Source organism: Aedes aegypti, chromosome 1 (genome assembly GCF_002204515.2).
Source record: "Aedes aegypti strain LVP_AGWG chromosome 1, AaegL5.0 Primary Assembly, whole genome shotgun sequence".
Taxonomy (NCBI): domain Eukaryota; kingdom Metazoa; phylum Arthropoda; class Insecta; order Diptera; family Culicidae; genus Aedes; species Aedes aegypti.
In genome coordinates this window covers 220,094,361-220,111,648 of record NC_035107.1, presented here as the reverse complement: position 1 = coordinate 220,111,648, position 17,288 = coordinate 220,094,361, and the positions used below count along the sequence as shown (strand labels likewise).

Genomic DNA, 17,288 nt, shown 5'->3' with positions numbered 1-17,288 from the left:
CTATGAGAGGATATTTTCGAATCGTTCGAACCCCTTATGAAAATTCGCCACAAGAAATCGGATTGAAATTCATAATTTGCCTTATGAAACCAGAATTTGATAACAAAAAACGTTTACGCGGCAACCTGGAATCGAACCAAGAACCTCGCGATCGATAGGCCCGAGCGCACACCACGCGCCTATCGACGCCTTGAAATGGAGTGATGCTAAAACGATACATAAAGCGTTCGTATTGCAATAATCGTTCCACCTTTCATAAGGCAAAATGTATGAAATTCGTTAGTCCAGTTCGCTGCGTGTATATTGTGTCTGCAGAAAAAAATCAGAAGCGATGTGTCGCTAGACTTCGTTCGTTTGTCTAACGATGTTCATGATATACTAATACAATGTAGCCTGGACTAGCTGAAATGAAATGGACTCGTTTTATATAAAAAAAATATTTTTTTTCTACAGTGCCTTTTTATTACCAAATCATAAGAACATTCGAAGAGCAATATTTAAAACTGCGAAAGCAAACAATATAATTTTGAAACTTATTCATCATGAGTACTGCCACCAAGACAACTTCATGCGTATGACACACCATGGTTTTATTCACATTGACGGTGTTTTGTTGTCTTTTTTTATCCGATTTTCATTTCAAACTGTAAATAAACAACCCAAACTTGTGTAAAATTCAGCTGCCGGAGTAATAACTGATTCGTAAAAATACTAAATGGAGTTCAATAAGGATGAGTAAGTAATGTGGAACTTGAGATTTATCATCGAGATGAAAATTTCCATCGTCCCATACGCAGGTACGAGGAGGAGGAGTATTTGGAAGAGCCGGGAGACATGGATTCTGATCATCACGATAATGAATGGTTTCCTCAACAACAAACACCCTCTCCGCAGCCTTTGTGTTCTCAGGACCCGTTACCGATTCCAGATGATTTGAGTGAAGTGAACCATTTTCTCCCCGTCGATGGTTCCGACGATGACGACCATTCATGTTTTAATTGCTCGATAGTATCCGATGGCGCTGCGGAGAACTATTTGTACTTTTTCAAAGCAACAATGTTCCGTCGGCTTTATCGAGGTCAGATGCGCCCAAGAGAAGTGGGAACTAAGAATGTTTTTGGAGATTCTGTTGAAGACGTAATTAAATGCATTTGGAAGTTGTCTGTAGCGCATGTATCGAGACAAATCAATTCTGATGATGATGGACCAAAGTGGGCTGAAAAGCAAGTCCCGGACCAAGAAGATATTGAGAAGTTCGTCACGATGCAAGATCAAATGAAAAGGAAGGCCTACACTATTTCTGGAGTCACTCCTCGATTGCTCATTTCATGGAGAGGCAAGCAAATCAAAATGTTCATTCATGCATATTCGGTAAATGTTGAAACCAACCCTCAACACCAAATGGTCCTCAAACAGTTAATTGCACCCAACAATCCAGATCGTTCGGGAGCTCATTCGACCCGGGATGATGCAGCTCTAGCAAAAGAGTTGAAGAACAACCATCCTGAACTGGAAGGCCATCACAGTTCCTGGTTGTTATGGGCCAACACAATTCATTCGTTAGCGGCGCATAAACAAGAGGAAATGAAAAATGCTCCGTCGCCTCCTTTGGAACTTGCGAAGTTTTTCAGGTGGGCTGGCGTCTCGGAAGCAGCCCGACTACAATCTGTTCATCGGGGGCATCAGTGGCTCATGCTGTAAATGGGGGATGGATGAAAGATGTTGAGGAAGTTTTTCAAGGCATTTCTTCGGCGGTTTCCATTCTTTCGAATGTTGCTCGTAAATTGGAAGGAATGATTGCGAAAGGAAAAGCAGCTGAAGAAATTATTATTGCTCTCCAATCTGCAGTTCGCCCTGAGAAGACAGAGGTAAGTAAAGTCCTGGCTGACAGTGTAACTGACTGTCCAGATGTTGATCACATGAACGATGTAATTTGAATGAAATAAAATAACCGATTATATTTTCATCTCAAATCCGATTTTATTCATTATTTTGAAAAAAAAAAAAAGAACAGCAAATATTGTGATAAAGTCACTCAGGAATTACACTTAAGCCTAAATCGCTTGGATTTTGTTGCAGTCTTTTCTCAGGATAAAAATGTCCTCCAGGGAAGTAACCACAATGAGCAAAAAGTTTTTGGCAGGAATATTGTTTGAAAAAGCTCATTGCATCGCAGACATCACCCATTATTGGAGTGTTTTCTTGGTGTCTTCTTTGCAAATGTTTTTTGACAAAACCAAAAACGATCTCAATAGGATTAAAAAAGGGACAGTACGCCGGAAGGAATATGGGAATAATGCCGATCGATCGCAAATACCGAATGATATTTGCATCGCAATGATTTTTTGCGCCATCTAGTATCCAAACCGAATAGCATCCTGGGTATTGACGAACTTTTGGATTTCGTAGTGCAAACTCTCGACAACATTCAAAAAATTTAACGCGATTGAATGTTCCATCAGTCCAAAAGCTGTCTGGAATGCCTTCAACTCCAAGAAAGCACAAGAATGATAAACGTGGGCGGCGACAAAACTCACCGCTGTAGATCACTTTTTGCCCCACAACACCATACCCCTTCCGGCGTAACATGTCCCGATTGTCGAAACTGACTTCATCAAGGAAAACTAAGTTGTAGATATCCCAGGGAATTGCCAGAAGTTCTCGCATAAATCTCACAATCTCTTCTTCCCTAATTTGCATCGCTCTCCTTTCAACAGTCTTCCATGAAAGTCCGGCTTCATGTAAAATGGAGCAAATCGATGAAACGCTTATATTGATTTTAAATTGCTTCTGGAATCTCTCTTTAGCTTCATCCAAAAATAATAATGGATGCTTTTAGTATAACTGAACCAACCATATCCTCATTTCCACTCGAAACTTTTTGTAAACTTGAGCACGTTTCTTCCGCTGGTATACACCCTCTTTCTCAAACTTACGAAACCAAGAATATATGGTAGATTGGCTTTTACCGTAGATTTTCGCAAGATCCTTTTTGGATATACCCAAATAATAGTGTCCATACAACGCATGATACACGGTATTTGTATTCGCTTGGAGCTTCTGGACTGCATGGAGTACAACGTTTGTCATCTGGAAGGATACGGTCTTTGGATTATCTTTCAATTCAAAGTACAGAATTAATTATTAATTACCTTGACTTTAATTCCACACGATGTTGTAAATCAATCGATGTTTTGTGAATGTTTTTGTTGTTCAGTTATATTTTTTTCTTTTTCAATTCAATGACGTCCATCAATTCTGAAATGTCAAAACTAAGAATGACAGTTCTTTTGACGTCGCCAGAAATTGTCGCGTCGCTGGACTCTCCAGCGAATTGCAGAGTAGTGCTGCAGCGACAATATATCAAAACCAGATTTGTTCATAATTTGAACATTGGCCCTTTAGAATTGTTACGCGAGAAATGAGCTAATAGTGGTTTCTGCGCTCGTGTACATACACGGTACATGTCACCACCACTACCTTAAAATTGCTGGTGGAAAATATAAACAAAGATCAGCTGTTCCCAGCAACATCAAATCTAGCGTAACAATTGAAAAGGGCCTATCTGCAAAACGTAAACATTGAGAAATTCTCAATTGAAGATTCCGTACCATATTTATAATTCCTATTTTAAACCCATTCGCATTTTTACTAGTTTCATACCTGTGTTCGACACCCATTAAAGTCTGTTGCGTGGCCCATTATGTTTCTAATCTCAAATAACACAACAACTCGTCAAAATTGTTGAATTCAAACATCATCGGCAGATAGGCCCTATTATGAATCTTCAAACCAGTTAGGCCCTTTCAGTTAGGCCCTTTTATAATTTGCTAATTTTATTGATTTTTGAATTGGTTTGCTTAAATCTTGAACAAAATTTAGCGATTATGTGAACACTATATAATAGCTAAATATTGGAAATTTTCGGTTGAAGATTCAGTACCATATTGATTATTCCTATTTCAAACCCATTCGATTTTTACTAGTTTCATACTTGGGGAAGATCCAAAAATGACGTCCATCGTGTTTCGGGATTTCTATAACCCTTCTACCACCTCTGTCACGCTTTTTCTAATACCCAATCCATGCACTGTCACATTTTCGTACATCCCCCCATTGGAGAAGGCCCCAATTGATGGACGTCATTTTCGGATAACCCCTTGTGTTCGACACTTATAATGGTCTATTACGTGGCTCACAACGATTTGAATTTGAAATAGCACAACAACTTGTAAAAATAGTTCAATTAAAACATCATCCGCAGATAGGCCCTTAAACGAATTTTTAAACCAGTTAGGCCCTTTTTGAATTTGCTAGTTTTATTGATTATTGAAGTGATTTGCATAATTCTTAGACAACATTTAATGATTATGTGAGAAAACAACACTATATCATACAAGCTAAATATTGGAAACTATTCTATACAAAATTAGCAACATATTGATTATTTCAAACCCATTCACTTATTTTTACTAGTTTTATACTTGTGTTAGACACTCATTATGGTTTATTACGTGGCCCAGAACGTTAGTAATCTCAAATAGCATAACGACTCGTGAAAATGGTTGCATTCAAATATCATCAGCAGTTAGGCCCTTCAATGAATCTTCAAACCAGTTAGGCCCTTTCAGTTAGGCCCTTCGATTGGACATGGTTTCAGTTAGGCCCCTCCAGTTAGGCCCTTTTATTAAACATAGTTCCAGTTAGGCCCTTTTGGAATTTGTTGATTTTATTGCTTATTGAAGTGATTTTCATAGTTTTTAAATAAAATAAAGCGAGAGCTAAGTGTTGGATATTCTCGGTTGAAGGTTCAGTACCTTATTGATTATATCTATTTCAAACAAATTCACTTTTTTACTTGTTTTATACTTGAGGGCCTTCCTTAGCCGAGCAGTTTAAGTCCGTGGCTACAAAGCAAAGCTATTCTGAAGGTATCTGAGTTCCATTCCCGGTCGGTCCAGGTTTTTTTTCGTAATGGAAATTTCCTTTACTTTCCTTCGTACTTGTCACACGATATATGAATGCGAAAATGGCAACTTGTCAAAGAAAGCTCTCAGTTTATAACTGTGGAAGTACTCATTGAATACAAAGCTTAGAAGCAGGCTCTGTCCCAGTGAGGACGTAATGCCAAGAAGAAGTATAAGAAGAATTCTTGCAGGGCTGTTACAAAAACAAACGAATTTGTTTTTGTGAAAATCGCGACTTTTGGAACTCGATCCACAACTAGAGGCAACAAATAAAAATTAACTCTCGAAAACTTATTCAAACCGACTCAAGTCAAAAAAGTATACAAACTTACTTTATCGATGCTACGTGTTTCGCAGACGAAATTCTACACATTTCGCTCTAAACTAACTCGATTTTTCACTTTTAGAGCGTTTACTTTCCGGATTTACAAAACGACGAAAGTAAGATTTTCAACTTTCGCTACCTAACCACTACTTTCGCCGCTCCGCTGTATGGAGAGACAAAGTGACTTATCCACGAATCAAAACAAAACACTACTTGAGCCGATTTTACACTGATACAAAAACGTCGAAAGTAACTGAATAATTCGGCTTATCATTTTGTAATAAAATTGTTGTAGGAAATAACAGGAACTCCCTAGTTTTTTATCGCGAGCTTATTGTACGCAAAATGTAAGCAACGTACACGACGAAAAAATGCTTAATAGGTGATTCATTTTAAAACAGTTTTAGAAGACAGGTTGTGATTCTTCTAAATAAATTTTCTCAAAACCGTATGGAAGTTAGTTACGTCGATTTGAAAAAGTAATCGAGAACTAATAAAAATTATTCAAAATTTTTAATGTAATTCTCGATTACTTTTTCAAATCGACGTAAGTAACTTTTATACGGTTTTGAGAAAAGTAATTAGGAAAAATCACAATCTATCTTCTAAAACTGTTTTAAAATTATTCACCTTTTTAACATTTTTTTGCCGTGTACTTCGCTCAAATTTTGCATACACTCAGCTCACGTTCAAAAACTAGGTAGTTTCTATTATTTCCCACAAAAATAATTATAAGAATATGATAAGCCGTTTCATTCAGTTACTTTCGACGTTTTTCTACCAGTGTAAAATCGGCTCAAGTAGTGTTTTGTTTTGATTCGTGGTTAAGTCACTTTGTCACTCCATACAGCGGAGCGGCGAAAGTAGTGATTAGGTTGCGAAAGTTCAAAATGTTACTTTCGTCGTTTTGTAAATCCGGAAATTAAACGTTCTAAAAGTGAAAAGTTGAGTTGGTACAGAGCGGTACGTGTAGAATTCCGCCTGCTTAACACGTAGGATCGATAAAGTAAGTTTGTATACTTTTTTGACTTGAGTCTGTATGAATAAGTTTTCGAGAATTGATTTTTTTTTCAGGATAAAGGCTGGTTTGCTACTGACAAGAAAAGGAATCGCCTATCTCGATGTGTGGAAAATTTTTTCCAAGAAATGGTCAAGAAAATCACATTTTTCTGATCGCAGTACGCAGTTGAGAAGAAATGTCACTTCAAAGGGGGCTCTCTGTAGGAAATTTCTTGACCCATTCAGTCAAGGAATTTCTTTACTTTTCTTGAGCGAAACGGCATACTTAGCTTAAAAAATCAGTTTTTCAACTAACTTCGCATTAAGATTATGATAAAACTAGTAAAAAAGAGAATGGGCTTGAAATAGGAATCAAAATAGTACTGAATCTTCAATAAAGAATTTTTATTAATCAATGTTGGTTTTCTCACATACCTAATCGATTGATTTTGATCTAAAACTTTGAAAATCACTTCAATAATCAATAAAATTAACAAATTACAAAAGGGCCCAACTGGAACTAAGTTTAATAAGAAGGCCTAACTGGAGGGGCCTAACTGAAACCATGTTCAATCAAAGGGCCTAACTGAAAGGGCCTAACTGGTTTGCAGACTCGTAAAAGGGCCTATCTGCCGATGATGTTTGAATTCAACCATTTTCACGAGTTGTTTTGTTATTTAAGATTTAAAACGTTATGGGATACCTAGTAGACTATTTTGAGTGTCGAACACAAGGATAAAACTAGTAAATAGGAGAAAGGGTTTGAAATATGAATAATCAATATAGTACAGAATCTTCAATAAAGAATTTTCAATATTCAATGTTGATTTTCTCATATAATCGATTGATTTTGTGCTAAAACTTTGAAAATCTATTCAATAATCAATAAAATTAACAAATTCCAAAAGGGCCTAACTGGAACTATGTTTAATAAAAGGGCCTAACTGGAGGGGCCTAACTGAAACCATGGTCAATTAAAGGGCCTAATTGAAAGGGCCTAACTGGTTTGAAGACTCGTAAAAGGGCCTATCTGCCGATGATGTTTGAATTCAACATTTTTTACTAGTTTTTATGTTATGTTAGATTCAAAACGTTACGTGGCCCAGTAATAGACTATGAGTGTCGAACAAAAGTTTTAAACTATTAGATAGCAATGAGTTTAAAATAGTAACAATCAATATGTTACAGAATCTTCAATCGAGCATTTATCAATTTTTACGTTATGCTGATCACTATACAAGGGCTAAATATTGAAAAATATGGAGCAAAATTAAAAATGCACGGAAGGGCCAATCTGATTTTGATGGAAATTTTCAGTTAGGCCCTTTTATGACCAGTTAGGTCCTCTTAGTTTTATCATTTTCAGATAGGCCCTTTTAAGTTTGAATAAAATTACCATTAATAATGCATTTTGCATGCTTGTAAGAGTATGTAGGAATAATTTACGTAAAAAATGATACGAATAATGAATAATCAAGTTTGTTTACATTTTTCAGTTAGGCCCTTTTCAAATGTTACGCTTGAAATGGCAGTATTTTTAACCAGCAAATTTGCGCATGTGTTCGTGACACCGCTCGGCGAGAGCTCAATGCTATCCGACACAACTCCGACAGTCGGAGTCCCGTAACCCCCCATCATGTAACTGTGTTGGTGTCATGATCTTTCATTCATTCGTATTTTCCATTCATACTCGTACCATTTTGCATTGGTGTTGGTAATCGTTCTTGATTTTCGTCGAAAGATTTTCCAGCCTGTTCAGTGTTCAGTCAGTCAGTCAGATTCGTCTGTCAGATCGGTTCGTTGCGTTGTCGAGTCGGTCGTGTGAGTCAAAAAAAAACGAGCAGCCAAATCACCACCTTTTCTTGTTCATCATTTCTGTTCGCGTTTCGTTTTCCGTTTCGCTGCGGTGGAATTTCGGGAGAGGAAATCTAGCGATTTGAACATCAGGAATTCCGGTGAAATACGTATGCCAAGTGCCAAAGGGTAGTTAGGGCAGTGATTTTCTTTTTCGAATGGTGTATTTTATGTGGCGACCATAGGCGGAGCAAGGCCTGGGGCAGAAGCAAGCAAGGCGAGAGAGAGGAAGTGACTTGCTGGAAGTTTTTTTTTCCACACCGTGATCAAAGTGTGCGAGTGTGTGTGAGTGTGGATTGAGTGGTGAAGAAAACGAAGCAGGCGCGACTCGTCACACGGGTTTACGTGTGGAAACGTCAGAATTTTGTGTGATTGTTTTCGAGTTTTGAGAGCTGAAAGGCCGGAGGAGTTCCAGTTTGGGTAGTTTTCTAGTTTCCTGAACACCAGCCAGCACATCAAAAATGGATAAATTCATCAGCATGTGGAAAGTGCGCGAGCTCGCCGACAAGGTGTAAGTAAATTTGATTTTTCTATAATATCCAAGACATCGCCGCTGACAACAGGGAGGGTGATAACGGGTCTTTTTATTTATTGTTATTTGTTGTAAATTTTATTGCTGCAGCACGTTGCTGTGTGATGAGCTCTTTACTGGGGACTGGATACATTCCGCAGCCGTTCCACTCCACTACCTCCAGGGGAAGGAACATTTTGTGCAACTTTTGGATGTTAAGGCCATTCGTCTTGTTCCATCCAGTGGCGTAAATGAGGGAGGGTCAGGAAGGGCTCTAAGACCCACTGGCAGGGCCGAGGGCAGGGACTGAGTATCTTGTAAATAGGAACCTTAGAGACATCTTGCCTGAAAAAAGAGACCAAACAACCATAAAAATATCAAGAGGCCGTCCATTAACTACGTAAAGCTTATGGACTAGAAGAGAATCTCAGATACGTTCCATAGAATTTGTTTTCAATTTTCATACAAAAATCTTATGGGGGATGTCTTACGTAAATAAGAAGAGGTTTTGATTCCCCATAGACTCAGATCATACATTTCTCGAAGAATATCTCTAAGTATTTTTTTTTCTAGGTATTGCTCGTGGCATTACGGCAAGTATTATTGCTCGTATTACTGTATGCTTGATTCCTTGCTAAGAATTATGAATATTTAGGGGGTTTCCCAGTGGAATAAAAAATCCTTTAAATAGGGCCTTTTCATGATGTTTAAAACTAAATTAGGAGAATTTTTTTAATATTGATTAAATATGTGAACAAAACACGACAGATTGTAAATAAAATACGACAGAGTGTAAATCATTATAAATCATACTGGCAACTGATACGGTTCTACAAAAAATCACTAATACTGGATTTGTAGTGACGTTTTAAACTGGATTTGAACAATGATCGATTATTCAGAGTTTTTAAACTTTCAGGAAGTGCATTATATTCGGATGGTCCATAGAAAGAAATTCTCATTTGGCCTAGACAAGTACTGGCTCGTGAGCGCAATAAGTTATTTGCGTAACGAGTATTGTGTTCATGATTAGAAACAGTGAAGCTGAGGTTCTGATGCATATTTGGTTTTTTCAACATACAGTACTAACCTGATTTTGTCAGCCCCCGATTTTGTCAGCTTTTTGACCCGATTTTGTCAGCCTATTATAAATATATCAAAAAATTGTCTTCGTCATGTTTTACCACCTTATATTAATACTGATGATGATGTTGGTTGTCATGCACACATAAGCGTAACTGGAGGAGGCAATGGCAATGCCTCCTTCCCTCTGTACGATAGAGCAATTTTACTGCGGGAATTAATCTTGTGTTTGAATTCTTCAAAGATTGCCTCCAGCACTCGTATTTATACAATAATTAAGTCATGATAGATTGTAAAACTTATAGATTTCAGGTATTTTAATAACATCTTGCCAGAAATAGTTCGAAGGTTTTATCAACAGCCCGCAATGGAGATATGCACAACCAAGTAGTCGACAAACGAATTCCATAAGATCTGGAGTATCAGTAAATCGTGCTTAGCAACCTGACAATTATTTGTTCAAATTTAAAAATCGAAAAACACAGCCGAGTTCATGAAAAAGAAACTGTGTAGGTTCATTCATGAGTTCATCCAAGAATTTCACCCAATACTACTCCAAAAATTATTCTATGGGATCCTGATGAAACTTTTTCTCAAAAATGTTCAGATAATAATTTTATAAATTGTTACAAAAGCATAATGGATACATTGAAACAAATTCGTAATAAGTATTCGTATTAATATTAAATGTCTTCATGCATTCCCTCTTAAATTCGTCCAAAAACTACACTCGAAATTCATATAAAGTAATTTTAGTTCTTATAGAATTACTTTAACTCCTTGTTAGATTCATTTGGGTTTTTTTTTCAGTAATATCTCAAAATATTCCTTTAAAATTTGCTCCTTAATGTTTTGTTTGGATTCTGCCTTGAATAACTCCATAAGCTCTTGAAAGGATCCCTTCAATAATACATTTTGTTGAAACTTTCTTAGAATATTCTTAATTAAGTTTGACCTTAATAAAGCTATAATAATAATTTATTTATCATAGTGTTATAGTGATCAATGAAAGTAAGTTGTGAATCTAAAATTATGCCTAAATCTCTGCCTATGCCTATTACATTTTTCAACATTCTGATTGCCTAAAGTTATTGTTATATTAGGAATGTTTCTTTTCCTGTTAAAAGATATCAGGTTACATTTTTTTACATTCAGTTGTAGTAGACTTTTCTGACACCATGTGTGGAAAATTTGTACTTCATATTTAAAAGTATGTATGTCCTGTGCAGTTTTTATTTCCAGATAAAGTTTCATATCGTCAGCATATATTAAAACTTTTAGTTTGTCAAGAATAAAAGACAGGTCGTTCACAAACAGTATAAACAAGAGCGGACCTAAATGAGAGCCTTGTGGAACCCATGAAGTGGCATGTATGGGAGTTGACCTATTTCCTTTGAATTACACTATTAGCTCGCGAGTGGTTAAATATGATTCGATCCATTCCAGCAGTTTGGCTTCAATACCCATTTTCCGCAGTTTAAATATAAGCATGGGTATATCAACACGGTCAAATGCTTTACTAAAATCTGTGTACAAAGCTTCCACATGATTTCCATTTTCCATAGCACTCAACGAATAGTTTACAAATTCAAGCAAATTAGTGGTTGTCGATCGCCCTTTAAAAAAACCGTGCTGCGATGTAGTTATTCTATTTTTGATTTGGATGAATACTTTTTCATTTATGATGGCCTCAAAGAGCTTCGGAATGCACGAAATAAGGGCAATGCCACGATAATTAACTACATCAGATTTTTTGCCTGATTTGAAAATGGGAACAAGGTATGAGCTTTTCCACAGTTTTGGAAAGATTCCAGACTCCAGTGACATATTGAAGAGCCAAAATAAAAGAGTAGTTAATTCAGTTGCTAAAGTCTTCATGAAAATTGGTGGAACTCCATCCGGTCTATTACCTTTGGTTGCATCCAAGTTTTTCAAACCATTCAATATTTCATGAACATTTATATGACTGATACCAGAGGCGTCGCGTGGCCTAATTATCGACCTGTGCACTTCTAATTTATGTCGAATTCGTTTTTGAACCTAGGTTGGAATTGGCGCAACCTGTTCTGAACCACAGTTTCAACCCCAACCCGATTCAAGTTCGACCGAAGTACAATTTGCTTGACGTTGGTTTATTTATGTGCTGATAACCGACCCAGTTCCTAAAAACGGAAACAACATTAGTGTCATTTTATATGTCATTATTAGGTACACCTTGGATTCAAACCATTTTTTTTTCTAAGGTAATAACATGTATAATCAATCTTTACTAACCTTCGTTTTCAAATATAATTTTTTTCTAGTCTTTCAGTTGATTAAAAACATTTATGATTGCAGATGCTAATCGGGTTGTTTAGTTTTATTGTTTCACTTTTTCAATTTTAACGATTAGTCATCATTATGAGGAAATTGTAAAATTGCATATGAAAATAATTCAAATTATGCGGGTCATCAGTTTCGATTTATAAATCACTGGATTCTAAATAATATTGCAATATAGAGTTAGTGATCATAACCCACATATTTTTGCATAGAATTAATGCAAGATCTTTCGCTTCGTGTACTTGGTGCACGCATCAAGAAAATTGCTCGCTTTTAAATCACACCACAAGCGTTATACTGACGATGACGGTACGGAGGGCACGACCGCTTTTGAATTAATTTTCTGATTGTCTTCTGATTGACCATCACAAGTACCACAGCGCTAATACTGTATGCTGGAAGCGAGGTTCTTAACCAGTATTGTACAAAAAAAAAACGCGCGGGCCCTGAGTCTCAAACTTACAGAAACCTTCTAGAGACGAACCAGCCAAGGGCTGAAAGTCTCTATAATAAGGCTGATACAAATATTAATTTTCTTTTATGTCCCCCCCCCCCCTTCGAAAATCCGAAAATTTTGAAGGGGAGAGAAAAAAAGATTTATTATTTTTTTGACATCAGTTAGGATTTTTCAATTTAAAAAGTAAAAAAACAAGTAAAATAATGATCCAGAGGACGATTAAAAACAGTTTAACAACTATCATTAAAAATAAAAATTCGAAAAAAATAACTTTTTTTTCATTTTTATTTATTTGTTCCTTATTTATTTTTATCCTCCCCCTCGTACCTTCCAAGTGGTCTCGGACATAAAAGAAATTTAATATTTGTATCAGCCTAAAGACAATTCATTCATTCATTACAGAAACTTCTTACCGTCAGCCGTCTAAAAAATCACACCAGTACTCCACACCACAAGCGTGGTGATGTTGAATGCGCGAAGGAAAAAAGAGAGCAAACAAAATGGATCTCTCTCGTGGATTGATTTGTCTCTTGTCTCCCCACCGCACGCTCGCACAGATTGATGTGGCAAGACTGTGCACCGGCCAGAGTTGACGCTTTCGCTACTTACACACTGGCATTTGTAGTGCAAAAAACATTCTACCACATATACAGGATTGTGTGTACGACGAAAGGCAACGCGTCTCCCGATGAGAGTGCACACGTTGAGTTTCATCGTCACAGCAGCAACGTGTAGCGTGGAACAAAGTGTTGCGTAGCATGCATCGCACTGAGCGCGTAGGGAAAATTAGGGCACAGATCTCGTGCCGCACCAAACAGCTTTTGCATTTAATTTGAATAGCAAAAATACAACAACAAATATTTTGAAAGGTGAAAATTTCGATGATCAATGATAAAGATAATTGAAATGGGCTAAATTTTATTGAGAGAATTAAAGAATCGTACTTCAATAATAGTAGAAATTGTAGGTGAACGATTTGCCACCTGTGCAGTGCACATGTTGCACATGTGGACGCGACGCCTCTGACTGATACCAACTTCGTTAGGAAATTCAGGATGGAAATCGAAATATTCATAATCACGATCAGCTTCAGTGAATGTTGTGTGAACTTCTTGAAAAAACTTTGAAAATAAGTTACATATTTCTTGTGAGGTATAGTTTTTTTTCAAAACAGCAGAAACTTGGAAATATGACCCCTAGGCACATACAACGTACCTTTTCTAAGCCCTGTCAGGAGGCCAATAATACCTTTCGGAAATACGTCGGAAATAATTCTTCCTAAAATTTCTCCTCCTCCAGTAATTATTTGAAATATTTGCATTCTTTCAGGAGTTCCTCCAAAAATGTCTGCAGAGAAATTGAAAAAAAAACTCATCATTCTTTGGGATTTTCATAAATCTTCATAGAGAAACTTTTGAAACATAAAATCTAAATTAACAAGGATCTCTAAAAGAAATCCTGGATACTGGAAGATTTTTTTTTAATTTTCTAGATAAATTGCTAAAGTAATTAAAAACCCAATCAATAGTATCGCTTGATCCGCAGGATTTTCTAAAGGAATTTCTTGAAAAAACATCGGATGGAACTCCAAAAGAAATCTGTGTCGGAATGATTGAGGAATTTTCGCTGGAGTAATCGTCGAATGAAATGTTGGAGTAATTGCAAGATAAAAAAAAATGGAAGAACTGTATGATGAATCCCAATTTGAGTTTGTTAAGGAGTTCCTGGAAAAGTTCTTAATAGATTTTCTCGAATTACCCCTCGGAGAGTAACCTTAAATGAATTCTTGAAATAATCCTCATGACAAGGCGTAGGAATTGGTGTAGGATTGAAAAAGCCCTAAAATTTTTACTTCAAAAATCTTGGGATTTTCTTAGAAAAATTTCTATGAGAATCTTTGGTAGATCTTCTAAAGCAACAACTGCAAAAGAATAGTGGGTTATTGAAAAAAAAAATCGAAGCAATGCGTAGGACACTATTTGAAAAACAAATAAGCTTATCGCGATAACTGTTAGATTTTTTGCTAGTATGACGATCGTATGGATAGCAAACAATTATCATTTAGTTTTTGATTGTTAGTCATTTACAAAGCTGTGTAGAATACAGAGAAAATACATTTGAAACTGTTACTTGAAATTTATCGTGATGAACCATACATTTTATGATTTTAAAAAATTCTCATATTTACGGTTAACAAGTTTGCAAAACACTGATGATGATTTTCAGTTAAAAGAACTATAATATGTTCACAAAATTGTGAATGCAGCCTTTAACACATGTATACAACTAGTAAAAAAGTTAATGGATTTAAAATAGGAATGGGAATAATCAACATGGTACTAGATTATCAATCGATTAAAAGGCATTTTTGACGTTTTGAATCATATGTTTTTAGTTTGTTTATCAGCTTTGGAACATGCAGGCTGGCCCATTTATTCACGTTTCTTTTAGCGCCACATTTCTATAGAGCTTATTCAATAATGGCGATGGTGTCTATGCAATAAGCCTTCCCATGTAAAATTTAAAGCATCAAGTAGGGAAGAATTACTTTTATCTACTGGTAACATAAAATATGGTATTCGTGAAGAAACATGCCCAGAAATCGATGGAAACGTCAACACTAACAAAAATGTGACCAGTTCCATCACATGTCATGATATTTTTTTTTAAGTAATAACAATGAGCGGCACGCCAAAAAAACGTTATTCGAAAGTCTTATATGATAAGTTATTTCTCAATATTTACGTTTTGCAGATAAGCCCTTTTCAAATGTTTCGCTTGAAATACTGAAAATCGTTTAAAAATAATTTGTCCATGAAAAGGTCACTTAAATAGCAAAAAAACGTTTGTAGATAATGAGTGGTATAACTAAAAATCGCTCAACTTTACTACATGTAGCATCTACTCAAAAACAAAATGCACAGAATACACTGCATGTTGGTATAAATAAAAAAAAAACAATTCGAACATGTAGTACGTACTTCTTTCGAACATGAGCACTTACTACATATGTGTAGCAGAGAACTGTCAACTGATGTCTTAGAAAACTTCCGTCTTCTCCACCATCTGTATTAGACAATTTTTTTAATTTTAGCTTAAAATCTGGATTTTTGTGGAGAACTTGAGAACCTGGAAATCATAAAAACATCTAGCCTAGGATAGGATTCTTAAAATTTCATTAGTATTTCGAAGGTTGTGGCAAATCTGTTGAAGAATTTTGAGGATAGATTCCTGCTGATTTTTTAAAGCATGTTGATTTCTGATAATGAATATGGAATTCTGTTTCGGTGGTATTCTAGGTTTTCCTTTCGTTCTCTTCAGATTATGGTAGAATCTCCGGACTTCTTTGAATAAAAAACTAGTGCTGTAGTTATTGTTCGATTTTGTTCCGATTCTCCGGAATTGGGGTGGCAATTCTGAGGCTCCATTCGAAATCTTCAGGAATTCGGTGGTTATTTTTGAAAAACAAATAAAAATTCTTATGACCTCAGTAAGACCATTTTTTGTGGAGTTCTTGTATTTCCAGGGATTTTCATTAACATCCTGATATTCCAAAAGGAATCTTTATTTTTGTGATAACATTTGAGGTGCTTGTGAGCATTTTGTCAATTTGGTGAGAATCCTGGAATTCAGGTGGAAATCTTCAGATTTTTATGTGAATTGTAGTGACTCCTGGTGATAATAGAGGGAATTTAGTAAAAATCTACTCTGACCCACTAAGATTCCTACTAACTCTAAACAAGTATTCTTACTGATATTTTAATGCTTCCCATCGAAATTTGGAAGACTCTTGCAAGTATTCTGGAGATTCTTGTAGGAATCTTTTCTAACCAGAATATCCAATTTATTTCCAAATACCAAAGTTTGTGGAAAATGAAAAACAAAAAACTAGTTTCTTGCAATAACGGAGTAGCATCTGCGGGCGGTCAATCATGCTCATGCTCATGCTCAATGAAAAACAAAAAACTAGAACTGCAAGATTGGCATCACAAAAACAACAACTCATAACAGATGGCAAAGATCCCTTCAAAATCTCGAATTTCATAAAGAAATACGAAATATTTCGATGGGAGTTTCAAACACTTACACAGGATTTCAAAAGATTCATAACCGGAAGCCCATATATTCCATCCCGAATTCCAAAAACAAATCTTCCAAAATCCCAGAATTTCCACTGGATTCATAAAATTCCAACCAAAGCAATTATACAACCTAATTTCTTATTTCTTTAGGGCTTCCGGAATTCAGGAGAAAATCTCAAAATTTCCTACGGAATGTCAGTTTCCTGATGAAATCTATCTATCTATCTATCTATCTTCTATCCATCTATATAAATAATAGTGGAGTGGTGTTTGTATGTCACGAAATAGCTTGAAAACGGATCAACGGATTGGCCTATGTTTTTCACTGTTGCACTCGTGTAAAAGGAAAGGTTGGGAAAGTCTCCGGAATAATAAGTAAAACGGAAGAAGACTCATTTGTCATTTTGTATGGGGGATTGCATGACGTTTTAGAACAGCCTACTTGATGGCAAGACGAAGTTTGCCGGGATCACTAGTTCATAATGTGTATGGAAGTCCGGAAATTCTCACCATTGTACCAGTATTCCTACGAAAAAAAATTGTAAAGCCAGAATTCCCATGAAAATTTCATATTCTTGCGGAAATTCCAGAATACCTTTATAAATCTCAAATTGAAATCTCGCATCGATTCGCATATTTTTTTTGTAAATTATTCCACTCGACAAATCTCAAAGCATGATCAGCAACT

At 36.1% G+C, this 17,288-nt stretch overlaps 2 protein-coding genes across 2 annotated transcripts in view; both read left to right on the top strand.

Moving 5' to 3' along the window:
* Positions 1 to 597: 597 nt before the first annotated feature.
* Positions 598 to 1,943, top strand: LOC110674615. The gene is made up of 2 exons (XM_021838710.1): positions 598 to 735; positions 798 to 1,943. Exons 1-2 carry the CDS (start codon positions 716 to 718, stop codon positions 1,699 to 1,701), a joined length of 924 nt encoding a protein of 307 aa, XP_021694402.1. The 5' UTR covers positions 598 to 715; the 3' UTR covers positions 1,702 to 1,943.
* A 6,087-nt stretch (positions 1,944 to 8,030) lies between these two features.
* Positions 8,031 to 17,288, top strand: part of LOC5578517 — a 66,271-nt gene continuing 57,013 nt past the window's right edge. Inside the window, exon 1 of the mRNA XM_021857619.1 lies at positions 8,031 to 8,656. Within this exon, the coding sequence (XP_021713311.1) occupies positions 8,607 to 8,656 (50 nt within the window). The 5' untranslated portion in view covers positions 8,031 to 8,606. The remainder of the gene's footprint in view (positions 8,657 to 17,288) is intronic.

What these genes read in the sequence shown, in the direction of transcription:
- LOC110674615 (XM_021838710.1), top strand. Translation starts at nt 716, where the DNA reads ATGGAGTTCAATAAGGATGA. An exon ending in ATGGAGTTCAATAAGGATGA is followed by an intron (nt 736 to 797) that starts GTAAGTAATGTG and finishes TCCCATACGCAG; the next exon opens with GTACGAGGAGGAGGAGTATT.